The sequence below is a fragment of the Hippopotamus amphibius genome, chromosome X (genome assembly GCF_030028045.1).
Source record: "Hippopotamus amphibius kiboko isolate mHipAmp2 chromosome X, mHipAmp2.hap2, whole genome shotgun sequence".
In the NCBI taxonomy this organism is placed as follows: Eukaryota; Metazoa; Chordata; class Mammalia; order Artiodactyla; family Hippopotamidae; genus Hippopotamus; species Hippopotamus amphibius.
Window position 1 is genome coordinate 94,147,283 of NC_080203.1, and position 27,465 is coordinate 94,174,747.

The 27,465-nt window shown below is 49.9% G+C and overlaps 1 protein-coding gene across 3 annotated transcripts; it reads left to right on the forward strand.

The window, feature by feature from the left end:
• OTUD5 (OTU deubiquitinase 5) lies at positions 1-26,272 on the forward strand. 3 transcript variants are annotated; one of them, XM_057718252.1, is made up of 9 exons: positions 1-594; positions 10,405-10,498; positions 17,618-17,682; positions 17,770-17,926; positions 18,025-18,173; positions 21,513-21,716; positions 23,197-23,398; positions 23,487-23,600; positions 23,907-26,272. In XM_057718252.1, the coding sequence occupies exons 1-9, from the start codon at positions 1-3 to the stop codon at positions 24,029-24,031; spliced, it is 1,704 nt and encodes a 567-aa protein (XP_057574235.1). In that variant the 3' UTR covers positions 24,032-26,272. The 3 variants fall into 3 exon arrangements, with proteins under 3 accessions (XP_057574235.1, XP_057574236.1, XP_057574237.1); XM_057718253.1 differs by having other exon boundaries at positions 23,910-26,272; XM_057718254.1 differs by having other exon boundaries at positions 10,408-10,498.
• Positions 26,273-27,465: the final 1,193 nt, after the last annotated feature.

The window sequence follows — 27,465 nt, forward strand, 5'->3', positions numbered from 1 at the left end:
ATGACTATTCTCCCTAAAAAGAAGCCGCCGCCTCCCGACGCCGACCCTGCCAACGAGCCGCCGCCGCCCGGGCCGCTGCCCCCGGCGCCTCGCCGCGGCGGGGGTGTAGGCGTGGGCGGCGGCGGCACGGGCGTGGGCGGCGGCGATCGCGACCGTGAGTCGGGCGTCGTGGGGGCCCGTCCTCGGGCCTCACCGCCGCCCCAGGGCCCGCTCCCGGGGCCACCGGGTGCACTCCACCGTTGGGCGCTGGCCGTGCCGCCCGGCGCCGTGGCGGGCCCCCGGCCACAGCAGGCCTCTCCTCCTCCCTGCGGGGGCCCCGGCGGCCCCGGCGGCGGTCCGGGTGATGCGCTGGGCGCAGCGGCGGCGGCCGTGGGCGCGGCGGGTGTGGTGGTGGGCGTGGGCGGCGCCGTGGGCGTGGGCGGCTGTTGCTCGGGGCCTGGCCACAGCAAGCGGCGGCGTCAAGCCCCCGGGGTTGGCGCGGTTGGCGGGGGCAGTCCCGAGCGCGAGGAGGTCGGCGCCGGTTACAACAGTGAGGATGAATATGAAGCGGCCGCAGCGCGCATCGAGGCCATGGACCCCGCCACCGTCGAGCAGGTATGGGCGAGGGATGAGAGGTGAGGGGGTGTGGTGGATGGGATCCCCAGATTGGGTAGGGACTGAAGGAAGACTGTTCGAGATTGTGCCAAGCGGCTTATGTCTTCTCTATGAGCCTGACACTCTTTTCCCTGGTAGTGGGGATGTGAGACACCCTCTTTCTCCCGCCAAGGACTTGGAGTTAGAGGTCCCAGATAAGATGGAGGACTTAAAGGTGGGGTCTGTGGTCTCTTTTAGGACTCGTAGTTGTCATTCTGGGCCCAGGGACCTCATCGTGTAGGGCCAATAGGTGGGAACGCCCCAGGAGAGACAGGCAGGGTGGAATGCCTCCTGAGAGGGGAGTCTCATGACTCTTCAAAGGACCTTGGTCTGTGTTCGGTGGCTTGAGATTTCTTTTCTTTTGGGATAAGAGTCTAAGATTCCTTCTCCAGGGAATAAAAGTAAGGTGGAGACTTAAGAGATATGAATGTCACCAAGATACCTAAACTCTTTCAAGGGTCTGAGACACTCTAGGACAACTTCCTTCTTTTTCTCAGGGGGATACAGCACAGGATCACGCAGCAGTGGGATCTGAGACTCCCTCCTGCAGAAGTCAACACACACATATACATACCCCCATAAGATCCCCTTCCCTTTGGAGACAAGGGTCAAAACCAACACCCTGGGACCAGGAACTCTACTAGGGTACATGAGGTTCATCCTTTTATAAGTGACAAGGATCTATGCTTTTTCTAAGTGGTCTGAGATCTCCTTGGAGACAGGAGTCTGAATCTCTCTCTAGGAGCTTAAGCTTTTTTTAAAGGCTAGACGCTCCCCCTCCCCCCAGGCCTGAACCTGTCTTCAAGAAAATGGTTTTGGATACTGGAGCCTAGTCCTTTTTATGGATTGAGGCTTTCAGAGACTGGGTCCGAAGCCTCTTCAAGAAACTGGTATCCCCCCACAGAGGTCTTTAGGTGACCTTTCTCCTCAAGGACTTGTCTGGGTATTTTCTTTGGGCATCTGAGATGCACTGTGCCAAGGACTCTTGAGCTTTCCCTCAAGGATAAGAGATGCATATATACCCCAGGGATCAGTGTGTCTCTAGAGGTGAGGTCCAAGCTTCCCCCTCAAGGAAAGCTTCCCCCTCAAGGAACTTAAGGTACTCCTCAGGAACAGGAGGTCTCCCCTGGCCAAAATTGAGCCCTGAAACCCTTCCCTTGGGGCAAGGGGGTAGATCGAATCCCTGGGGAATAGGGTACTGCATCTCCCCTCATGAATTTCCCTCAGGTGCACGAGACACCTCCTGCACCTTAGGACCTGAGACCTGAGCCTACCCTGAGAGTACAGTCTGTCACTTCACTTCAGACAGCATACGTGTACCCCAGTCTTAGAGGCTTTTGGGGACATAAGATTTCCTGCCATGGGGACTTGAGCCTACTAAGCCCACCTTCCACTTTGAACTAAGTCCTACGGGCTGGGCTGCTCATTCCTCTTGGGGACGTGGGTAAGAGTCTGAGCCTCCTCCTGGGGGCCTGAGTGTCCACTCTGGGACAAGAGATCCTTCACCTTAGGGAGGGGCTTGAGCTCCCCCCTTGGGTATGAGGCTCTTCATCCCCTCCTTTCCCCCTGCAACCAGGCAATCCTTTCTCACTAGGGAGAGGGACCTGAGGTCCTCCCCAGTGTGGCCTGAGGCCTCCCCTGTTGGACAGAAAGACATTGATGGTTTTCACAGTCATAAGAACTCCCTACCTGAGCCTGTTCAGGCTAGGAAGTTCCCCTTACTTTCTATGAGAAGGTTGTCAGGTATTTGGGATGTGAGCACTGAGGCCTACCCTCAGGAACTAGGAGATATGCTTCTAATTTCCTGGATCAGAGAAATATTCTGAGCTTCCTGAGTTGCTTTCAACAAGCTTTTTTCTTCCCAGAGACAGGGAAGGGGGTTGGGACATTCCCACTGCAGGAAATTCTCCACCCACATGCCTCTCCCCCTTGGCTCAGGTAAATCTTTGTGTTTCACAGGGGCCAGGGCTTTGTCATGAGACCCCGTCCTTGTTCCCTTTCCATCCATTACTACTACTCCAGGCAGGATAAATCATCTGCCAGGGTCAGGGTCAGGGCCAGGAGTTCTTCTCTCCCTGGTTGCAGAAAAGTGTGCCTTTCGTTCTTCACAGAAACAAGGAGTCCCAGGAATAGAGAGAAAGTCATGTGCTGCCATGATGACTAGAAAGACACCTCCTTACATCCCCTCTGCATCTCCTAGTCTAGGAGTCCCTCCCTTGTGATTGTCACCATAAGAACACGGAAGTAAAACTTCCATGGGTGGTTGTATGATACCTTCCTTTCCCAATGACAGAGGAGAGGCTTCCTGTCCTCCCATTTCTTGGGACAAAAGGAGGAAGAAGATGCTTTTTCTTGCCTTACCTGGTTCAACTTGGGGATGAAAAGAGGGGAGATTCTTTCTGTTGCCCCAGGCTTGGTCCTGAACTGTCATTGGGGGCATTTGTAACCTGGAGGCCAATTAGATCCTTGGGAAAGAGGGGAGTTATTGAGGGGGAGCCCAGATGGTGAATCTAGTACTTGTTGTGACTACTCAGACTTCCTCTCTGTCCTGATGCTGTTAACTGTATCTCTGCTGCCTTTAGGAGTCCTTTTGACACCCTGGGGGTCCCAATGCTAGGAAGGTGGTGGTGTCAGAGGTTTCCTTTCCCAGGTATGGCTGCCTTGCCGAGAGTTTCCCCTGCGAAAAGAATGGCTTGAGAGCTTCCTGAGCTTGAGGACGCCACAGAGCATTTTGAGAAGGAGGCATGTGTGCTGAGGTGGTGGTAGAAGGTAGACCTAGCACTGTAGCCAGGGTGCCTGGGTTCCCACTCTGGCTTTGATGGGGTTTCCCTGGATGAACCAGAATAGTTCTGCCTGTGCTCTCTGGGCCTCAGTTTTCTCATTGGTCAGGGAAGGAGCTGGTGAGGTATTATTTAGCTTTGGGATTTTAGGGAGCTCATACCAAAGCTCTGGGCCTGGAGGTGACAGGGAATGGTAGGTGTCTTTCGAGGAAGAAGTGGGTTCCTCTCCTCTCTCCCCTGCCGCTGTGTTCCTTCTCAACCATCCAAGCTTGGTGGTCAGGACAAGCAGCCTGGTCAGTGTGAGGCTCAGGGTTGGCAGACAGTGATTTTTGTGGCCAGCTGTGCTGCGGTGAATAAACTCAGGGGTTGCCTGTTGGGAGGTCTGTTGGATAGTTTCGAGGTAGGGTTGTGTGGAGAGAAAGTTTAGGCTTTGGAGCTGGCAGGCTTGAGTTCAGAACCTAGGATCTCCTGCTTAGGTGCCAAAAGTCCATCCGTACCCAAGGTTATTGAGTGTCTGAATACCTGACCTGGTCCACATTGGACCTTGGCTAATTCTTCTCTTGCAGTTTCCCCAGAATCGTCTGGGTTCTTCCTAGGAGCCTTTGCAACAACTGATCTTTGTTGGCAAAGACCCTTCATTTGGCATCTAGGAACCTGCTGATTCCTCTGGTGAGGAGGCAGCGTGGTATATAGCAGGAAGTGGTCTCTCTTCCGCGGGTGGTCTGGGTGTGAGTCCTGTATCTTCTGGCAGTTTCTTCTCCTGGGCCTCAGTTTCTCCATCCATAAAATGGGTAGTGGTGAGGAGGGAGGTTGTGCTCATCGCTCTGAAGCTAGTTGTAAACTCTTTAATTCCCTGCTTCCTACTTCCTCCATCCATTGTGAAAGTTTTGAGTAGGGTCCCTTGGCTTTTGGGACTATGCTATGAAGTTTCAAGCAGTTACCAGCTTCCCTCTCCCCAGCCACTGCTGTAGGCCTTGTGTGTGTGTTTTTTGTTTTCTTTTGTTGGTGGTGGTGGTGGCATTTTTGTGTGTTTTTTTTTGTTTGTTTGTTTTTACTTTTTTGGCCACACTGCTCAGCATGTGGGATCTTAGTTCTCTGACCAGGGATGGAACCCACACCCCCCGCAGTGGAAGTGCGGAGTCTTAACCACTGGACCGCCAGGGAAGTCCCTGCATGTGTTTTTTTTAACAGCTTTGTTTGAGATATAATGTACACATCATGTAGTTCACCAGTTTAAAGTGTACAATTCAGTGACTTCTAGTGTATTCACAGAGTTGTGCATCCATCACCACAATCAGTCAATTTTAGAACATTTTCTTTACCTCAGAAAGAAACCCTGTGTTATCATCATCATCCCCCATCCTTTCATCCCCTCTCGGCCTCTGGGCAACCACTAAGCTACTTTTTGTCTTGATTGATTTGTCTTTTCTGGACATTTCATATAAATGGAATCATACAACATACAGTCCTTTGTGACTTCTTTCTTTCACTTAGGATAATGTTTTCAAGGTTCATCCGTGTTGTAGCATGCATCAGGACTTCATTTCTTTTTGTTGCAAAGTAATAGAATCTTCGTTTTTTAATCTCTACCCCACCCCCCACTGCCACCCCCAGTGCCCTGGCAGTAGGTTTGGGGCCTTACTCTTTTCTGATTCCTCTGCGCTGGAGAGCTTGTGTTAGTCCTTAGAGAGCAGTGTGTCTGTGTTGCTCTTTGGATGGGTTGCCTATGTTTAGCCTGTGGAGCAGAGCCAGTGTTCCTGGGTATTTTGGGGGAGGGGGTGGTCTTGGCACCAGGCTTGCTAGGACAGAGCTGTGTAGCCTAGAATACTAAAAACCTCTTGGCCGTGGGCTCTGGGAAGACATCTGTCCATGAGCTGCCACTGCTACTGCCATTTCCCCCTACCTCCTCCCCATTTCAGTAGCAACTCATTCATCAATACACAGGGTCAACAGCTTCCCAGGCTGGGAGGGAGGATTCCAGGCCCCTGCAGCCTTAATTCTAACCCTTCCGTGGTGGGGGAGGGGGTGCAAGTGAGGTGGATCCTGTGGGATGCGAGCCATGCCACATTGCCTCACAGCTCACACCAGGGAGTGCTACAAGGAGGTTGTATTTGTTTCCTGTGGCTGCTGTGACAAATTACCACAAACTGGGTGGTTTAAAACAATAGAAATTTATTCTCTCACAGTTCTGGAGGCCAGAAGTCCAAAATCAGTTTCACTGGGCCAAAAACAAGGTGTTGGCAGGGCCACACTCCCTCCAGAGGCTCTAGGGGAGAATCCAGTCCTCTTCAGTTCTGGTGGCTGCTACCATTTCTTAGTTTTATACTGCATCACTCTGACCTCTGCCTGTCTTCTCCTCTGTGTATGGGTGGTCTCCTTTTCTGTCTGGATCAAATCTTCCTCTGCTATTCTAAGGATACTCGTGATTGCATTTAGGTCCTACCCTGATACTCCAAGATAATCTCTCCATAGCAAGATCCTTAAGCACATTTGCAAAGACCCTCTTCCTGTAACATTTACAGCTTCTAAGGATTAGGGCCTGATATCTTTGGGTGGTCATTATTCAGCCTACTACAGAGGTGTTCTTGTTTCCCTTCCAGGGCAAGGAAGGGAACTTATTAAGTGCGCTCATACTGGGCAAAGTCCTGTAATGTTTGAGTCTGCCCAGTATCCCTATTATTATTATCCCATTTCACAGATTGGAAAACTGTGGCTCAGAGCAGTTCATCACATAGCTAAAAATTGGTGGAGCTGGGTTGGAACCTAAGTTAGTTGGGTCCTGCAGCCTGCTTCAGCTTCTCTTGTGCCTTTGGACCAGTAGGTTGCAGTCTTGCACCTCAGATCCCCTGGTGTCAGAGAGCTTTGCCCAGCCCCTTTGTGGAGGCTGAGTTGTGGAGGGAGTCGCCCACAGGTTCAGCAGTGGGCTTGCAAGATTCAGGGTCTGGACTCTATTTTATTTATTTAATTTTTTGAACTGCTCTGCACAGCAGGCGGGATCTTAGTTACCTGACCAGGGATCGAACCCGCACCCCCTGCAGTGGCAGTGCAGAATCTTAACCACTGGGCCGCCAGGGAAGTCCCAGGGTCTGAACTTGACTTTCTTGGGCCAGGGCATTGATGTAGCTTATGGCCGGGCTAGCTCCCACCTCTCACTCCTGCCAGCCCTTCCTTCCTGGGCCATTTTCCTAAACAACTCCCAAGTTGGCACCTTACTTGGAGGCTCCTGTCCAGCTGGGGAAAGGAAAAGACTGTGTTCTGAGCTCTTGGGACTCTGAGCTCTTTTTGGAGCCCAGGACCATGACCTCCCTGTTTTCTCACCACAGAGGGAGAGAGAGAAGGGGTTTCAAGCCAGAGCCTGCTCTAAAGGCTGCTGGTGCCAAAGGCGGTGGGTGGCTAGTGGTCTGGCCTCCAGATCCAGGCTCAGATGCCAGTCTGGCTGCCCCAAGACCAAAGCCTTGTTTGTGCGAGGGGAATGCTCAAGCCGCCTTCTTTTTTTTTTAATTTTAAAATTTATTTATTTATTTATTTATTGGCTGTGTTGGGTCTTCGTCACTGCACAGGCTTTCTCTAGTTGCAGCGAGCGGGGGCTACTCTTTGTTGTGGTGCACGGGCTCCTCATTGCTGTGGCTTCTCTTGTTGTGGGGCACAGGCTCTAGGTGCATGGGCTTCAGTAGTTGCGGCACACGGGCTCAGTAGTTGTGGCTCATGAGCTTAGTTGCTCTGCGGCACGTGGGATCTTCCTGGAGCAGGGGTCGGAACCCCTGTCCCCTGCATTGGCAGGTGGATTCTTAACCACTGCGCCACCTAGGAAGTCCCAGGCTGCCTTCATTTTTAAGGACAAATCAGGATTTTCCCAAATGGGCTGCCAGGTGCATCTCCATGCTGTGACTCATGAGGCTTCTCTTGTTGCGTCTACACTAGGCTTTGCTGGTGCCCAAATCCCAGTTCCTTTCTGTGTTTGTAAAATGAAGATAATGCTTCTTGCCACCTGAGCTGTGGTAAGGACAGTTAAATGAGGTCACCTTTTGCATCTAGCACCTGGCATGGGCAGGCATTCGGCTAATATGAATTCATCTTTTTTTCTGGCCCTGCCCTGCTTACTTGCCTAGTCCTATCCAAGACTTTAGCTCTGCTGAACTCATTGCTGGGCCTCTGGCATCCCTGGTGCGATAGAAGGGATTTCTTATTCAATTAACAAGCATTTCTGGAGGTCTTGGTGTTTTACTTCTTTACTCAGGTGGCACCTCCTCTCAAGTGCCAGCTTTAATGACTGGCCAGGTCCCTTCCTCTGTTTCACAGCACGCCTGTGTTCACCTCTTTCAAAGCCCTGCTCACACTTGGGTGTGGACATTGCCAGTTTCCCCCACCACTCTAACAGTTTATAAGTTTATCGAGGTTGAGACCAAATCTGATTCATTTTTCTGCTCTCGTTGCCAGCCCAGGACGCGACTTAGTAGCTGCCTGGTAAACCTTTGTTGGATAAATAAGTAGGAGCCCATCTCATCCTATCTGATCCCCTTTCCTTGCTCTGTCTCTTTTCCCTCATACTTGAGGGCAGGAGGTTGCTGTGTGCCCTGCTTTTTTAGAACTTCTTCTTTCCAGTCTGGGGTTGTAGTCATAGTTGCAGCTTCCCTGCTGGAGACCCCTGGCTAGGGCAGGCGCCATGGTACTGGGGGATGGCTGACCCTGCGGGGCAGGGATAGGGGAACTGGCTGGAGTAGGCCAGTTCAGTGTGACAGCCTCTGGCAGGAGGGACACCTGGACTGCTGGAATGTTGTACACAAACAAGAGTTTGTACTGCCCATTAAGAGCGTCCAGGTGCCTTTGTCATCTCTGGAAAGCCAGCCACACCTTCCTGGGGTGTGGTCCCTGATGGTGGGGCTACTGGGTATTCCCTTGCACCCCCTCTTCATCCACTCCTCTCTAGCCACTCACCTGGGACTTTCTGAGGGCCTCTCAGTTGTACATTATCCCTGTGCTGGTCCTGCCCCTTATGTTATTGGTGACTACCTCACCAGTGCATGGTATATTGTTGAGAAAGCCTTTTCAGGTCCTGAAGTTTCTCTGAGCCCCTTGACAGTTCTGTCAGGCAGATCACATATCCCCCATTTGATAGGAGACTGAGGCTTGAAGAGTTCAGGTGGCTTGCCTGAACTCATGCGATAAGTGAGTGACAGAGCTAGGGTTAGAACCCAGAGCTTTTAGCCTCTAAACCTTGTGCTTCCTACTTTGCCAGGAATTTTTCTCACCTGAGCTGAGTAAAAAATTGCCTGCAGAGAGGTGACCTCCTCTGTCTGATCGGCATTAGCTCAGATCCTGTAAATCCCTAGGCTGGGTGGTGTTCCCAAGGAGCAGCCTTGGGCTTTCTAGTCCCTAGGCCTGATGCGGGCTCAGGCTGGCTTCTGGTGGCCAGCAGATGGCGCGAGGAGGCTGGGAAGGTTCTGCTGTTTCTGGTTTGTTTTGAGATGGAAAATATGTTTTAAGTGACACGTGGACATTATTTTTTTTAATAGATTTTATTTTTTAGAGCAGTTTTAGGTTCACAGCGAAATTGAGTAGAAGGTACAGTGTGTTCTCAGATACTCCCTGCCCTCCCACACGTGCAGAGCCTCCCCAATTATCAACGTCCCCCACCAGAGTGGTACATTTGTTACAATCATTGGACCTACAGGGACACAGTGTAATCACCCAAAGCCCATAGTTTAGGGTTTTCTCTTAGTGTTGTGCCTTCTGTGGGTTTGGATAAATGTATAATGACATATAACCACCATTACAGTATGTAGCGTAGTTTCACTGCCCTAAACATCCTATATGTTCCGCCTATTCATCTTTCCTTTATTTATTTATTTATTTATTTACTTGTTTACTTGTTTATTTACTTATTTATTTATTTATGGCACGTGGGATCTTAGTTCCCTGACCAGGGATTGAACCCATGCCCCCTGCAGTGGAAGCATGGAATCTTAACCAGTGGGCCACCAAGGAAGTCCCTCTCCATTATTTTTTTTTAAAAAAAATCTGAAAATACACATCTGTACAGATTCACTTAACTCCACACCTTTAGGGCCAGCTGTGCTTTGGAATTTAGAAAACTTTCAGAATTTAGGAAAGTCACCTAGTATGTATACTGTGTATTATGTAACACCTCCCATGGGGTCTATAGCAGCACCTCATAGTCAAACACCGGAATGTTTCTGCATAGAAACGTTTGAATATTCGCCTCCAAGTGGAATAAATGGGTTCTTGTCAGCTCAGGTCAGATTGTGGTGCTAAATGAGTTAAAGACTTGGTTTTAAAAGCTTTTAGAATTTTGGAATTTTGGGTAGGGTGTTGTATACCTCGTATAAAGGAGGTGGTGAAGTAAAGTCACATGGAATACCAACATTTAGGGATGTGTTGTTGTGTGTAAAGTCTTCCCAACTTTGTGTGCATGCGTATGTGTGTGTATATGTTAAATGTGTTCTATCACAAGTGAGATCATACTTTGCATATATCTTGCCTTATACAGTATATCTTGGAATTCCCTAGCTATATGTGGAGCTTGGGATCCAGGCTCTTGCCAGTCACTCCCTCCTCAACATCTCCCCTACTGTAAGTGACTAGAGGGTCCCCAGGTGAAAATCCTCAAGGTAGAGCCAGGTTCTCCCCTGCCTCAGGCACTTGCCGGGTCTGGGCCTCTGGCTGCCCAGGGGAAGGCCTAACACTGGATTCCCAGCATGGTCTGCAGGGGTCAGAATACAGATGGGGCTTCTGCTCTCAGGGCAGTGGAGGCCCCTCTGGGAGCAAGTCTTCTGCTCATACAGTGACTGATTCCCTAAAAAAAGGGTCTCCTCCTGCTCCACATGCATGGAGTGGTCAAGCAGGGCAGAGAGCGGGACCCTGCCCGTTGTCCTCTCAGCCAATCATCTGGGCCTCTCGAGAGCTCAGGGGCAGGGCCCTGGGGCGAGGGTACAGGCCTTTCCTGTTACTGACCCCCACCTCTTCCCTCCAGCAGGAGCACTGGTTTGAAAAGGCCCTGCGAGACAAGAAGGGCTTCATCATCAAGCAGATGAAGGAGGACGGCGCCTGTCTCTTCCGGGCTGTAGGTGAGTCTCTGCCTCAGCCTTCAAGGGCCTAGGGCTGCCCCTGAGCTGTGTCTCATTTCTCAGGAGTAACCCATGTGACAGGGTTGGGGGCAGAGTTAGCTGGTCTCTTAGGGACTCCAGGTCCCAGCCTCAAGTTAGTATCTTGCCTCTAGCCCTTGGTCATGAGGCAGTATGGTGGTATGAGAGTAGTAACAACAGCAAGAATAGTGGTAAAGAAAGTAACATTACTTAGGGACAGATTGCTCTGTCAGGCACTACAGGAAACCCTTTTAATTCTCCTCCAAGCTAGGTAAGTTTAGGACTATTGCTTCCAGCTGTCAGATGAGAAAAGCAGCTCTGAAATAGGGAAGGACTTACCTAGGGTCAGAGAGTACCTAGTACAGTCGGGAGTTGGAGTCTGGGTTAGGTTAGTCTGAGGCCCATGCTGGTGACTGCAGCACACAGCTGTCACCCTGGGATCATAGAACTTTTTGTAAACTTACACAAAAGTAGAATAGTGAACCCTCATGTACCCGTCATTCATCTTCAAAATAATTGTTAACATATTGCCAGCCTTATTTCATCACTACCCCACCCACTCTTTTTTACTCTCCTGAAACGAGTATTTTTTAAAGCAGAACCCCAACATGGATCATCTCATTCGTAAATATTTCTGTATGTTTCTCGGACAGATAAGGACTGTCTCTTTCTCTTTTAGCATAACAAAAAAGGCCATTATACTTAACAAAATTAATAATTTCTAAATACCATCTACTATCCAGTCTGAGCTAGATCTTTGAAGCTCCTTTGGCTCTGAATTTGTGACTCAACAAGCAATTGTGAGGTTCTGTGCTGGTGTCAAGGGGAAGCTGGGAGTGTGATCTGATCCTCCCTTTGGAACTCTGGTATCTCCCAAGGAAAATTGCCCTCCAATAAGAGCTTTGAGCTGGGAGTCAGACGCCCTTTCTTTTAGTTCTCCCCCTGACTCATAACTTCCATTTTCCCATCTGCAAACGGTGTTGATTCTGAAGGGCTCATTGAATCCCTCTGGGTCTGTTCTTCTCCCAGTCTGTGCGTATCCTTCATATCTGTTGGTGGGCTAGTCTGACTCAGGCTCCACTTCTGGCTCTTCCACTGATTCTTGATGTGTCCCTGGGCAAGCACCTCTTTTTTCCCTGAGCCTGTTTTCTGTACCTCACGGTACCTGTGTACCATGAGGCTAAAAGATGTCATGTTATAGTGGTTAAATGGGATTACTTTAGTAAATCCCTTTAGTGCCTGACTTAGTAGACTCTCATGGAACAATAGCATTGATAAAACCTGAATGCTATTATTCGTGGTGCCTCAGCGCCACAGATGTTTGAGTAGGTGAAAGAAAGTTAGGTGGGGTGATTGTCTCCCTATTCTACCACGCAGAAGAGGTTTAGGCAATGGACTCTGCTATGCTGGGAAAATTCCAACCCTCCTATCTCTGTGACTCAAGTCTGTGTTCTCCCTGGGATGTTTCTTAGAGAAAGAGCTAGGTTTGGGGGCATGTTGGACCGAAGGAAGGCAAAGAAAGAATAGGTGGGGGCCCATTAGATGTTAGGCCTGTGCCAAGACCTTAGGCTGAGTGGCGGGGGGTGGGGGGGGGGGCGGTAAGCAGGGCTGCTGGTGGAGTGAGGATCAGAGAATGTAGCCGGGCATCTGTGTCTTGGGTGGTCTTTGAGGCAGACCTTGGGCCTAGTGAGGACCTGGCTTGGCAGTAACCCATGTCAAGAACAAAATTTAAGTGTATGTCCATCTAGCTGTTCTCCCCAAACACCTTCTGACCCTTCCTCCTCATTGGGGCCTTCCAGTAAGGAGTCTAAGCTTACAGGAAGAGCTGACCATGAGAGGTTGAAGGCCTTTCCCTATCAGCACTATGGCTACACATTTCCTCTGACTGGGCTGCCCTTGGCTTTTCTTCGTAAAACCTCAGAAGCCCCATGGCCTCTCCACGAGAAGTACGTGAACCCTGGGTCTCTAGGCCTCATCTAGAGGTTTCCCTGGGGCAGAGTGCACAGGACACGTGCCTGGGAAGGGGACTTTATCCTTAAGCTTTCTGTTGCCCCTCTGCTTCCAGCCTGGCTTGGACAGGGACAGATGGTAGTTACCCTAGGTTCTGGTGAGAAGGGCTACAGGTTCTAACTTCCTGCCACACAGTGAATAGTAGAAGGACCACATAACTGAGGGCTGGAGTTGGAGGTGGGGGCAGACATAGCGACCACTCTGTTGTTCCTTGACCCTGACTGATTGCTAGGCATTCTGCAGGGTGCCTCAGGTTCACCTGCAAAATTGGGATCATTATTCCATGAGAATGGTGAGAAGGTTGAGGCGCAGGAAAGGGAAGTGACATGCTCAGGATCATTAGTGGCAAAACTGGCAACGGAACCCAGAGGTGTCCAAAGGACACATTCTTTCTATGACCCTAGGAAAGCCCTAGCATCTTAGCTTAGCTGTCAACTGGCTGGGTGACCTTGGCTGTATTCCTTGATCTCTCTGGGTCTTACTTCTTCCAACTAGGAGCCTGTGGCTCTCTACTTTTAGGAATCCAGAGGCAGGTGGGTTTCTACCCTATGTTGTGCCTTTGAGGTCTGGGTGTCCCCAATGTGAACCAATATCCGCTGCTTGTGCGCAGTTCTTCTTCCCACCATCGCCTACTAGGGGCTTGTGAGCATCAGCACAGGCTTGGGTGGAGTGGAATTGGGAGCCTGGGTCCCAGAGGTATCCTGTGGTCCACCCTGCCCCTGCTGTGCTCAGATAACCTCCTCCTGGAAACGTGAGTCTGCATCTCTCTTCCCTCCCTCTCCCCATATGGTGTTGACTCAGCAAAAACCTCTGGCCCTGGCCCTGGCCTTGGCCTCTGCCTCTGTGGGCAGAGTGACAGCCACGTGTGCATGTGTCTGCATGGGCCATGGGGATGCAGCCGGGACTGTGCATGTTACAGTGATGAGGCCTAGAAACATTAGTGAGGCCCTCTGCTCTGGGCCTTTTGGTCTTGGAACATGGACTATCAGCATTGGAGGAATGGATCTTAGATCAATTTTGACTCTTCTATAAATGGGAAACAGCCTCAAGAGAAAGTCAGGGCCTTATTATTTAGGTCACACAGCCAGTATCAGAACATTGGTGTTTGAGGTTGAACCAGGCCAGAAGGAAAAGAATCCCATGGGCCACCATGTACATCAGCTTCTGTTGACCTCTCTCTGCCCTGCCTCCTTCAGTTTTCCCATCTTTGCAGTGGGCATTCTTGAGTAGAGGAGCAGGCATCTCAGAGACCAGGCTATTGAGAGGGCTGAGTTCTGCTGTCTACCCTGCCGAGGGTGTGCCAGTTGGGGTAGTTGGGGCCATAGGCCAGGTATGCACCACAGCTGCTTGACAGGCAGGTGAGGCCTTTTTCTTGGTTCACCTCAGTGGGGCCAGGAGAGAAGCAGGGAATAGAGTAGATCTCGTCTCCCCCTACTGCTATGTGTACACACATTTGTGTGGTTTGTTTTTAGATTCCCTGCAGACACCAGGCTTACTTTTCTGTCCTCACTGGAACTCGCTGTGGTTCTTCCAGCAGGCAGGCAGGCAGGCAGGCAGCAGTCTGGTAGGGAGGTAATTCCTAGGTGCCTCTAAAACAAATGGTAGGGCCTTGTACATAAATTCTTAATTTATTAAATTTTTTTTATTATTATTATTTTTGGCTGCGCCACATAGCATGTGGAATCTTAGTTCCTTGACCAGGGATCAAGCCCGCGCCCCCTGCAGTGGAAGCATGGAGTCTTAACTACTGGACCTCCAAGGGAGTCCCCCTAAACTCTTTAGATAGTCCAGCCTCTCCTATCTTGCTCTTTCACATAATTCTTCAGCAAATAGTGTCTATATTTTGGGGGACCTTCTCCCAGGCAGCAGGGGAGGGAGGTTGAGACAAGTCTCTTAGAGCCATTGCCTATTCCTCACTCCCACCAACCCCTGGCAAAGGCTAGGAAGGAGGTGGAGGGGGGGTTCTCAGTTTGTATAGCCTTGTATCTTGTCCAGCCTTCAGTCTTTCCTGGTTGGTTCCTGGCATCTACTTGTTGAATGCGATAGTTCCCTGTAGTTGTGAGGGTTGTTGTGTGGGTATTTGGCTTCAGGGAACATCTTTGGCAGGATCTGCTGGCTGTGTGCGTGCACATGTGCGTTTCTGTGCTAGTGTCTCTGTATGTTCAGAGAAAGGACAGAAGTAAGGTGTGGGGAGGGAAAGTTCATGCTGACCTCTGTGGCCTTAGTGAGGGGTACAGCCTCTGATACCTGTAATCTCTGCCCACTTGCAGGCCTTTCCTGGGTTCCAGCTGATTCCTGTTGGTGCTGGCAGGGTAACTGAGGCAGACAGGATCAGGGCTGGCCTAGGGAGTCAGGTGTCTAAGGTGATAGCTGGTGGTAATGTCACCTGGGGCATCAGAGCTTGAAGTTACCAGTTACTCCTTGAAAACCTGGCCTCTCCTTCAACCTCCCAAATGTGTGACCTTGGGCCAACTGTGCCACATTTCTGTACCTCAGTATCCCTCCTGTGTAAAGTAGGGGTTTTTGTTTTGTTTTGTTTTGTTTTGTTTTTTTGGTAAGAGTGGAATGAGTTGGAATGTGAAAAGGCCTTGGTGGAACTAGTTATAGTATTATACTGAGGATTTCTGAGCCCTATTTGGGTTGTGGACAGAGGTGAGGTAGTGGGGGACCCCCTTCCAGCTGGACTCTGGGAGGGGAGAGCAGGTGCAGATTGCTCACAAGTGCAGTGTCAGCAAGAGGAGGAGTTTCGGTTTCTATCAAAACAAGTGCTCTGAATTCCCCTACCTCTGCAGGACCATTGGGCCCTTTTCCCCCACCTTGGCCCCCACAGGGAAGTCCAACTCAGCCCCTAGTTCCATGTGCCAACCTCTCAGGAGGAGGAGGGCTTTCTGGCAGACAGAGGTAGGGCTGGCGAAGTCAGGCAAGCATCTCCTCATTCAGGAATTCCTGTGTACTTAAGCCCTGCACTGGGTGTTTTTCCTGCCTTATGTCTGTCATTCAGAAGATCCTTCTACTCTTCCTTATTGGCAAGGTACTGTTGCCCTGTTTCCTTGGTTCAGAGATGCACATTTTCTTCCACATTGATGATCCCCAAACTAGGGTACATGTTATAACCAGTGAGGTGGGTTCCCTCCCTCCCAAAAGCTGTGATTAGATACATGTACCATACCACTGTTGGTACATCTTAGAATTGAGGAGAGAAGGTAGTATTTTACATTTTATAGATAAGTAGAGAAGATCATACTTTGCCCGCATTTAACAACTCCATTTTGTGAGGCCTATGTTATTGATTTGTTGTTAATTTGGTTGCTGAAGATTTGAACTACGGGCACAGAAGGTAGGCTTGTGGACCTTTGGATTCAGCAAAGGTAGAGAACCAGTTCTGCCTGCATGAGGAGGGACAACCTAGACTTCGAGTTTGGGGCTTTCCTCTGGCTGATGAAGTGCAATGGAAATGAGGAAGGGCTTAATAAGTGGTTCCGGTGACATTCTAGCTGACTTGTGGGTGGCTAGCTATATCTGAAGGAGTCATCGTCCTGCTTATGACAAACAGAGCCCTGTCTCTTGAACATGTAGTATGCCTTAGGTGTTTGGCAGACCATCCGCTGTAGTCTTGACAATGCCCCACGAGAGGAAGAGGAGTTATTCTCCCCCACTTTATGGATGAGGACATTGCAGCCCAGAGAGGTTAAAGGCCTTTTCCAGTGCCATATAGTCAGGAGGCAGAAGAGCCTTTCTGTCGGGCAAAGGAGTCAGTGGCAGGGAAATGGGGGAACCCTCCTGGGAAGGTTCTCCCCCAATTCTCTTCCCTGTCCCACAGTCTCCCCTCTTTCCCCCATCTTCTTGCATCTGGCATCTAGGTTGGGTAGATCTACCTCCCAGGCCTGGAAATGCCTGTTTACCTTTCGCTAGGAATATCTCAGCCACCTCCCTGAGCCTGGCAGACCAACCCCTGTTTAACCCCTTCACTCCCATCTCAGTTCCTGTTTACTGCAGCTGCTGACAGCACTGCCTCTTCGGCACCCCAAGTTTATTATACAGAAATAGCTTCTCAGGCAGCTCCGGCAGCCACAGCGGGTTCTGTGGTCCTGGATTCTAAGAAAGGCAGCAGCAGGGGGCCCCCAGCCTGTGCACAGGGCATGTGACTTGCTGGAAGTGCCACTGGGTGGCGGGGGGGCCGCGGGGGAGAGTGTGGCCGCAGAACCCACATCCTTGTTTACATCGGTGAAGGGGCTACCCCTTCCCGCCTTCACAACCCCCACTCCCCATCACTCTCAGGTCTCTGCACCTCCAGGAGGATGTGAGACAGGCATGGGCCCCATTTTCTATCTCAGAGTGGCCTTTTTCTCCTTATCTCACAGAACCCTCCAGGGAGGGAAGGGGAGGGCAGAGAATGTGTCCTTCTGACGATTCTTCACAGGGGTAGACTGGCTGTTATGGAAGAACTCTGCGGTGTTCCCTGCAGGACCTGACCCTGCCCCAGTGGCCCAGGAAGATCCCATCAGAGCAGTGGTCCTCCAGGGAGACAAAGGGAAATCCCCTCTTCGTCTTAGCCAGTGGACATCAGGCGTGTCTCATCTTTAAGCTCACTTTAATTTCTCAGGGAGAAGGCTTCCTGGCTCCCCAAGCCTACCCATCCATCCACTCAGCAAACTGTTCCCGATTTCTTGCACTGCATCAGGCAGCAAGAGAAGCCACCGCAATGAGAAATCCACACTTTGAGTAGTCCCTGCGCTCTGCAACTAGAGAAAGCCTACAGACAGCAATGAAGACCCAACACTTTTTTAAAAGTGAAGGGGGTGTATGTGGAATTGATGGTGCTTAAGGCCACTTAGGGATTTAAAATGTTTGTTGACAAAGTCATCTGCCCAAGAGGCCTGTGGTTGTGTTCCTCTTACCTGTACACTTGTTCTTAAAGACTATCCCTGCCTGCCTCTTTTTTCATGACCCTATTCCAGCCCACAAGGCCAAGAACTTTCCATGCCTTAGGGTAGGAAAGGGAGTTTCCCTGGCCCCCAGCCCTCCACCCCCAAGGATGTTCTGTGACTTAGAACTCAGCTCTGACTCCAGTCTCTCCTCCTGTCCCCACAGCTGACCAGGTGTATGGAGACCAGGACATGCATGAGGTTGTGCGAAAGCACTGCATGGACTATCTGGTGAGACCTTGCAGAGACCTTGGGGCGGGGGCAGAGTAGGAGGATCTCTTCTTCACGTAGAGCTTGATCCTCTGATCTATTCTGCAGATGAAGAATGCCGACTACTTCTCTAACTATGTCACAGAGGACTTTACCACCTACATCAACCGGAAGCGGAAAAACAACTGCCATGGCAACCACATTGAGATGCAGGCCATGGCCGAGATGTACAACCGGCCCGTAGAGGTGTACCAGTATAGCACAGGTACTTCTGTGGTGGGTAGGTGAGCAATTGATCATGCCTGGTCTGAGCCTGCTCCACCCAGCCCACTGTGGATGCTCCCTCCTTCTCTTTCTCTGCAGAACCCATCAACACATTCCATGGGATCCATCAAAATGAGGATGAACCCATCCGTGTCAGCTACCATCGGAATATCCACTACAATTCAGTGGTGAATCCTAACAAGGCCACCATTGGTGTGGGGCTGGGCCTGCCATCATTCAAACCGGGGGTAAGCGGGTTCCCATGCCCAGAATGAATGCTGGTTATAGAGATCAGAAATCTCTGTTGGAGTCTCAGTTTTGCCCCTAGCCCACAAAAATACCCTGTTCCCTCTCTGAGTCGTCCCTGAGGTCTCACCCCAGTGAAGCTAAGAAGTTACCCAGGGTGGTCTCTCAGGGCTCATTCTGTAATCTTGGTTTGCCTGTCTGAGCTGGCTCACCCATCTTTTGTGCCTGTTAAGGGTTGGCATTTTGGGATATGGAGTCACACTTGGGAACTGTGAGCGAGGGCTTGGTCTGGGTGTCTTGGCACCCACACGGATCCTCCTCCAAGCCTCAGCAGGTACAGACATCTGTGGTTACAGAGACTTGGAGTGTAGGCCTGGCCCCACCACTTACTGGCTTGGGACCTAAGGCAAATTGTACAAGTAATTTGACTGGCAGATTGGCTGATACAGAAAGTGCCTAACACTGGGCCTGGTGCCTGGTAGGTACTCAGAAGGTGGCAGTACATTTTCTCAGCACACGCTGACAGATTCTCATTTTCTATCTCATAAACAGTTATCTGCTGGGGATTTTGATATCTTCTATTCAGGTTTCACTTCCTACAAACAGAAAGTGCTCCTGCCTCATCTTAGGGAAACACACCCTAACACCAACATATCCTCCAACATAGAGGTTTTTTGGTTTTGTTTTTTAAATAAACTTTTCATCTCAGAACAGTTTTACATAATTATTGTGATTAGAGAATTCCTATAACCCCACTATGATTAACGCATTAGCATAGTATATTTGTCACACTTAAGGAACCAATATCGATATAACTAAAGACCATACTTTATTCAGATTACCTCAGTTTTTCCCCAGTGATCTTACCTGTCCCAGGATCCCATCCAGGATACCATATTACATTTAGTTGTCGTGTCTCCTTTGGCTCCTCTTGGCTGTGACAGTTTCTTTGAATTTCCTTGTTTTTGATCTCTTTACAGACTCTATAGTTTTGCCTTTTCTAGGATGTCATATAATTGGAATCATACAGTATGTAGTTTTTTCAGTGGCTTCTTTCAAGTAACACTGTACTTTTAAGATTCATCCATGACTTTTTGTGGTTGGATCACACGTCTTTTCTTTTTCCTTTTGTTAAAAACGTGAGTGCCCTAAGTTTTTTTAAGACTTAATTGTTTAGAATAGTTTTAGATTTACAGAAAAATTGAGAAGATAGTGCAGAGTTCCCATATACCCTCCTCCCCTTTGCACACAGTTTCACTATTATTCACATATCAGATGCCTGTGATACATTTATTACAATATATGAACCAATATTGATACATTATTATTAACTAACGCCATCATATCTCCTTAGGCTCCCTTGTCTGTGATGGATTCTTGCATTTTCATGTTTTTGGTGGCCTTGACAGTTTTGAGGAGTACTGGTCAGATACATTGTAGGATGTTTCTCTTTTGGAATTTGTCTGATGTTTTTCCCATGATTAGACTGGGGTTGTGGGTTTTAGGGAGGAGGATCACAGTGGTAAAGTGCCATCTCATCACGTCGTATCAACAGTGTACACTGTGAACATGATTTATAACTGTTGATGTTGACCTTGATCATCTGGCAGAAATAGCGTTTATCAGGCTTTCTCCGCTGTAAAATTACTCTTCCCCCACACCACCCCCTTTTCCATGCTGTACTGTTTGGAAAGAAGTCATTTACAGCCCACACTTAAGAAATGGGGTAGCAGTCCAGTGGTTAGGGCTCTGCGCTTTCACTGCCAAGGGCCCAGGTTCGATCCCTGGTTGGGGAACTAAGATCCCACAAGCTGTGCAGCATGGCCAAAAAAAAAAAAAAAAAAAAGTGGGGATTATACTCCGCCTCCTTGAGGGCAGAGTATCTACATAAATTATTTGGAATTCTTCTGCAAGGGTAACTTGTCTCTTATCCTCCATTTATTAATTTATTCAGTCATCTGTTTATATCATTGTGGACTAATGGGTATTTATTTAATACTTTTACACTTTGGGTTATAATCCAATACTATTTTTATTTTGATTCTCAGATTGTTCCAGTTTTGGCTCTTGGGAGCTCTTTTAGTTGGTTCTTGTATCTCTTTGACATACCCCCATCATTATAGTGGTGTTTTGGGGGGGGGGTGTTTCTTGGTTTGTTTGTTTGTTTTTGTTTTATTTTGTTTTGAATACTTACTTTCTGGCACTACAAGGTACGCCAGGCTCATCTTGTGTATATCCTGCCCCATTCCTAGAACCAGCCATTTCTCCAAGGAGCCCTAGTTCCTTTTATTGGAGAATGTTATTAGAAACCAAGATCTGGGTGCTGAGTGTGCTCCTTGCTATTGGAGTATCTTTGCTTCTAGGCCCTTTCAGCTGACAGAGTAAGGAAGTATAACCTGTGTGTATACACATATCTAGAAACATTCCTATATGTAATCATCTGTATCTACATGAAGCTACGATTCTTACTGATATCTTTAACTGATGGGTACCTTGTTTTAGTTTGCAGTTCCTAATGACAAATGATGTTGAGCATCTTTTCACGTGCTTATTTGCCATCTGTATATCTTCATTGATGAAGTTGTGTGTTTAGATTTTTTGCCCATTTTTTAATTGACTTATTCTGTTTTACATTCTTTTTGGACTGTTATCCATGGGTAAAAAATTACATTTTACATCATTACTTAGTGCACACACACATTGATGTGTGGTGTGTATATGTGCATTAAAATAAGTTTCACTGAACGATACTTAAAATTTATTCCCTGGGATGTGCACTGATACTTTCCATTATTCTCTTTTTAAAAATCTGTTATGTCTCACAGCCTGACAAAGAACACTCTCATACAGTGTCCCACAACTCATAGCACCCCACACCGTGCTGACACTGTCCTCTTGTCCAGATAAATGTCCCAGTACTCCCTCTACCCTGTGCATACAGAGCTCACTTCTCAGGTGATCTTTTCTCCTTGTCCCATCTGGGCATAGGTGAGGAAGGCCTCAACAACTGAGTCATCACTGGGTGAGGCTTTTTTAAATTGTAGCCCTGGCTAGAGGGCACCTGACTGCCCCAGACTTAGTACTTCAGTTGAGGTGTCTTGGGGTTGAGAGCAGAGCTTCTGAGTGTAGGAATTTGGAATGACATGTCCCACAACGCAAGCATGCCTTCCTCCAGTCCATGATGAATAGGCAGCCTGCCCAGGGCGGTGCTTAATAAGAGTACCTGCCTTCCTGCCTCCTTTCTTCTGGACCTGTGGGCCCACCTCCCTGAGCCAGTTCTGGCTCTTGGCCAGAGTTCAGAGTGTCAGCCCACATCCCTGTTCCTCCCCTACTCCTTGCAGTTTGCAGAGCAGTCCCTGATGAAGAATGCCATAAAAACATCAGAGGAGTCATGGATTGAACAGCAGATGCTGGAAGACAAGAAGCGGGCCACAGACTGGGAGGCTACAAACGAGGCTATTGAGGAGCAGGTGGCTCGGGAATCCTACCTGCAGTGGCTGCGGGATCAGGAGAAACAGGCTCGCCAAGTCCGTGGCCCCAGCCAGGTGGGTCCTGGTGTCTGTCACTAGCCTGGCTAAGGACCTGTTACTTCCTATGTTCTGCCCCTAAACAGGCAGAAGAACACTAAGCAGTTTTGACATCTGGGAGAGAAGGAAGCTCCCAGCCCCATCTGTACCTCATCTTGGCCTTAGTCTTGGCGTTGTGCCTTAGAACTCTCAACACCTGTGCAGAACTAGCTCTTTTTAAGGAGAGAGGGAGGGCAGCCACTGGTGGCAACGTGCAGGATTCATGGATAGTTTCAGAGGGACAGGCTTTTGCTGAATGTTCTTGTGTGCCAGGCTCTGTGCTGAGTATGTAAAATCAGGTCTGGCCCGCTCCGCTCTCAGTGATTCCGTTTGTTAAGGGAGACACATGCGTCACTGGGGCCCTTGATCCTAGCCGGGAGACCAGTGAAGATGAGGGCTCTGGTCAGTCTTCACACAGAAAGGTTGAATTTTTAGGGAGTGAGGCATGGCAGCCAGGCACTTGAGGAATCACAAGGAGTTTAGAGTAATTGATGTTGGCAAGAGCTGAGTAATTCGTTGAACAAATATTTACTTCAGGTCTATGCCAGGCTCTGTTTTCAGTGTATACGGGTGCATTGGTGAGCCGGGCAGTCCCAGATCCCTGTCCTTGTGGTGCTTATGTTTATGCAGAGTGGAACAAAATAAACATAGTGAATAAATTAGTTGAGAGGTGGTATGGATGAAAAGCTGTAGAGCAGGGTAAAGGGGATGAGTAGGGCTGAATTGGGCTGGGAGTTCACAGTATTAAATAGCATGGTCAGGGTTGGCCTCAGAGCAGGTGAGATTGAGCATAAGCTTGCAGAGGTGAGGGAATTAAATGCCTATGCCAGGGAAGGCAGAAGGCCAGCTAGAGCAAAGGCCCTGAGGTAAGTGCACACCTGGTGTGATTCAGAAGCAGCCTGGAGGCCAGTGTGGCAGAATAGAGTGTAGTAGTAGATGGAGTCAGAGAGGCTGTGGGGCCAGGTTGGAAGGGGCTTTTGTGGGCTCTGGTGAGAACTTTGGCTTTTTTTCTGAGTGAGGCAGAAGCCATGAGAGGGTTGTGAGCAGAGGGCGAGTGGGATCTGACTTAGGATTTAAGAGGATCCTCCTGGCTGCCGAGTGTAGAGCAGCGTCTCGGGGGCAAGGGTGGAAGCAGGGGACCAACAAGGAGAAGGCTACTATAACAGTCCTGGTGACTGACAATGATGCTGGTAAGGGAGTAGGTGAGAAAGGGATAGATCCTGGATCTGTCTTGAAGGTGGAGGTAATAGGTTTCCTGTCAGATTGGCTGTAAGGGTGTGAAAGGGGCTGAAGAGCTTACCTTCATCCTGTAGTCCATTGTGTGACCAGGAATGATGGTGGTCTATGTAGAAGCTATATCATAGCCAGGATCCTGGGAGGGAGTGAGCCCTTTGGGGATGGGACAGAAGAGGGTTGTGACTGGTATTGGCCCTTATCTCCTCCTCCTTCCTCACTGCAGCCCCGGAAAGCCAGCGCCACGTGCAGCTCTGCCACAGCAGCAGCCTCCAGTGGTCTGGAAGAGTGGACCAGCCGGTCCCCAAGGCAGCGGAGTTCAGCCTCATCACCCGAGCACCCTGAGCTGCATGCCGAGCTGGGCATCAAGCCCCCTTCTCCAGGCACTGTCTTAGCTCTTGCCAAACCTCCTTCACCCTGTGCACCAGGTCAGTGACTTGCTGATAGGGAATATGTGGGGGTCAGGAGGTCCTGCCTAGGTCCTGAGCCCTGCCTCTGACTGTCCATCTACCCCAGGTACAAGCAGCCAGTTCTCGACAGGGGCCGACCGGGCTACTTCCCCCCTTGTGTCCCTTTACCCTGCTCTGGAGTGCCGGGCCCTCATTCAGCAGATGTCCCCCTCTGCCTTTGGTAAGCCTCCTCTGTCTAGGGTCCAGGGGCCAGCTGGTAGTTGGGGAGAGATGGAAGAAGCAGCTAGTCCTGAAAAGGGGACTTCTGGAGCCTCTGGCCATCTCCCCAGGAAAAGAGAATTTTTTAGGTCCAAGAGCCTGTGCCAGAGGGGATCTGAGTGGGGTTTTGTAGGCCCAGAGGAGCCTTCTCCTTAGAGTAAAGAGTGGTGGGGGCCTGAATGGGATCTCTTCAGAGCCAAGGATTAACAGAGAGCAAGGAGAAAGCAGGCTTAAAGTGCTCTGTCACCCTTTTCCCCTTCTTGCCCAGCAGGCCTGAACGACTGGGATGATGATGAGATCCTAGCATCGGTGCTGGCAGTGTCCCAACAGGAATACCTAGACAGTATGAAGAAAAACAAAGTGCACAGAGACCCACCCCCAGACAAGAGTTGATGGAGACCCAGAGACTGGAGACCATCTCCCAACCCCCACCACTCCTGCCCTCCGGTGCCACCCCACCTTCTTTGGCTTTCTTCCCTCTTGCCTTCTTCCTTCTTCCCTCTCTCCCCTTCTTTTGCTCCTCCCCACTTCCCTCTGGCTGGCCCACCCCTGCGCGCCCTCTCATTGCTGCCACCACCATCATCACCTGTCTCTTCGCCAGCTGATGTGCCCTGTTGCCCCCTGCACAGCACCATCCCTGCATTCCACAGGGGACTCGGGCAAGGGTGCTGAAGGTAGGCGAGAGGCACCCAGAGACAAACCAACTGGCAGCCAGGCAGCCCCTGAAGAGAGACATTCAGACAGAGGAAAGTATCCCTGCCCCCCATTCCTTCCAAGATCATAAACTTGTCACCCCACCTCCACAAATGATGCCAGGGAGGTGGGAGGAAGAAGTGGGAAAATCCCTTTCCCAGTACCCCAAGAATGTCTGAGCCGTCAATGTTGAATTTTTTTCTTTATTAAAATGTACTTTTATCTTATAAAATCAACCAATCAAAAAGTGATGTAGACAACAGCATTGGCTCTATGAAAGTGGCATCTCTCTGGTTTGGGGGCAGGCAGGTCATGGGGCACAAAGATGTGGTTGATGTCCTTGGCCTCCAGCTCTGTGGAGGTGGGCAGGGTCTAGTGTGAGCCAGGGTGGGGTGGGAGGGCAAAGGGGGGCAGGTGTCAAGTGGGCTTTGGACAATGAGACTCTGACCTCGCTGCATTCCTTATGCTTCCATCACCACCACCACCAGTCTTTTTGGAATCTTGGCGTGGGGGGCACCTTTGAGGATCATGGCCGCCGCCCAGGATTTGAATGTGGGGGGTGGGAGCAGCCTTGGCAGGTGGGGCACCCATGCCCTGCAGGTGTCAACAAGATCCGCCATCTGTAATGTCCTTGGCACAATAAAACCAAATGTCAGTTTCCCCTGAGCGCCTCTGTTCTGTGTGGGGCAGGGGGTGGGTGAGCCTCTGGTCAGAGGCGGTGATGGCACAAGCCTTGGCTTGACCTGTAAGGGCCGTATGTTCTCCATTAGGGTCTGTTTGGGGGCCCAGCGCTTGTTCATATTTGATTCACTGGTTATTAAACCAGCTTTTGGACCTGTTACCACCAAGAAAGCTGTCTTTGCCCACTGCCCCTGCCTCAGTATTGGCACAGGATGTAGCCTGCCCACCCTGGGGTGTGATGGGAGAAGAGAACTGTGAGTATGAAGGCAGGGACTGAACTTTCAACTTCTCTGCCTGCCTCTTGCCCCAGTGTTTGCTCTTTCATTGTGATTGATGAGGAAATGCTTTGGATAGGCACAATGGTCGCTTCATAGCAACATGAGTTTAGTGGAAGTGACCAGAGGGGACCCCCCCGCCCCCGACTTGGTTTTAGAAACTGAGGAATAGCTAAACCTTTTTTTGTTCATGTTCCCCAGTTATCTGGATACCTCTGTCCCTGCCCTTCCTAGACTAGGTAAAGCCAAGGCAGAGAAGGATGGCTGGCCCGCAGGTTTTGTCAGTTGTCTTTTTTGATGTCCCTCAGTAATGGGGCCCCTGTGGAAGGATGTTTGTCCAGCTCTGCAGGTGAGGGTGTGGCTGTCTGCAGGGTGTCTCTGTGGAATCCACTGGTTAAGCACATGTGCTGGAGAGTTGGTTTGAAACCTTGGCTTTCTAACTATGTGGCCTTGGTCAAATCACAGGCTCTCTGAGTTTCAGCTGTCCCATGTGTAGGACGGGGGTGATTAATGTCTACTACCTCATGCTCTCTCTGGTTGTGAGCATTGAGAGAGAGTTTATATGGTCAACATAATGTATGATGGCACAGTGCCTGGCACATTCTGAGAGCTCAGATGTTAGCAGGTATTATTTATTATCCTAACGTTGAAGTTTCTGCACCATTTGGCCCCTGCCTACTTCATCTTGCCGCTCTGTCCAGTTTTCCTTGGCCTCTGCCTGGAATTTGCCCTTCCTCTGTCCCAAGCCTCCAACCTTGTCTTTCAAGATGGGTAGAGGGTCTCCTGAGAAGTCCTGTGTGACCCCGTCCACATTCTCACCTCTATCTACAAATATGTCTTTACTCCTTCCCCAGTAACTGTACTATCAACTTCCTGGGCAAGGGCTATGATGCCTGACTTATCTGTGTATCTCTTAATATCTGCACCCCCTCTAGGGCCTTGCAGGCTTACATTAGACCCTAATAAATGTTGGATGAATAAGGGAGAGTACATGTGTGTATTTGCTTTCTCGGTGTGTGTGTGTGTGGGTGCGCGCACATGCACGCGTGCGTGAGACTGTGGTGAGTCCAGGTCTGTGTGCATCTCAGAGTGTCTCTAGTTGTGTGTGTGACGAGGGCTTGTTTCCAGGTGTGTCAGATGGTGACTGAGTGTGGGACTTTATCTCTGACAGTTTGTTTCTAAGACAAGTGCATGTCTGTGTGGGTCTGTCTGTGACAGTGCATCTGTGGTTTCTTTCTGATAGGGTGGATGTCCGTTTGTATTCCTGTGACAGATTCTGGGTAGCTATTTCTGGACAGTTTCAGTGACAACGCTGCATGTCTGCTGGTGTGTGTGTATGTGTCTGTGACTGGATCGATCCATGTCTGTTTTTGTGACACTGCCTATCTGTGGCTCTATCACATAAGTATATGACTGGCTTTGGAGCAGTGCATGTGTCTCGAGCATCTGTGTGTCTTCCTGTGACAGATTCTGGGTCTCATTTCTGGGACGGTACAAGACTTTGTGACACTGCATGTCTGATGGTGCCAGTATCTTTGTGACAAGTTCTAGCAGTGTGTCTGACAGGACATTTCTGTGTCCTTGTCACATGGCAGTGTAGGTCTAGGTGAATCTATCTGGAGTGCCTTTCTGTAACAGTGCATCCCTGGTGTCATTCTGGAACATAACTCTCTTTATGGCAGCATGCCTGCCCAACAGTGGATTTCAGTCTCTGTGTGACAGGACATATGTGTATGTGTGTCAAGGACAAGCTCGTGTGAATGTGTCTGGCAGTATGTGTTTATGTGTTTCTCATACGGTACTTCCGTGTGTATGTCTTTGGAGTGCACGTCTGTCTTCCTGCGGCATGAGGCCTTTTTTCCCCAAATTTGTGACTGAGGGTATTTTACCACCTCTGAGCTGTCGTGGTCCCTGTCTCTCATCCGGAAGCACACCCCCAAGCTACCAGCCACTCTGGCTTGCTCCCACTCCCAAGAACCACACCCCACCCCCTGCCATTGCAGATTCTAGACCTGCTGACTGGGCTCATGGCCAGGTCTAGCCAGGTCTGTCTACGTTAAGGGCTCCACAAACACCCCACAGGCCGTGGCCTCTGGGCGTGGGAACGCTGCCTTTGACCAGTGCTTCCTCTGCGGTGGTTGTCAAGAAGGTTAGCCCTCCCTGACGGCTGAACAGGTT

What these genes read in the sequence shown, in the direction of transcription:
- OTUD5 (XM_057718252.1), top strand. Translation starts at nt 1, where the DNA reads ATGACTATTCTCCCTAAAAAGAAGCCGCCGCCTCCCGACGCCGACCCT. An exon ending in AGCACTGCATGGACTATCTG is followed by an intron (nt 17,683 to 17,769) that starts GTGAGACCTTGC and finishes TCTATTCTGCAG; the next exon opens with ATGAAGAATGCCGACTACTT. An exon ending in GGTGTACCAGTATAGCACAG is followed by an intron (nt 17,927 to 18,024) that starts GTACTTCTGTGG and finishes CTTTCTCTGCAG; the next exon opens with AACCCATCAACACATTCCAT.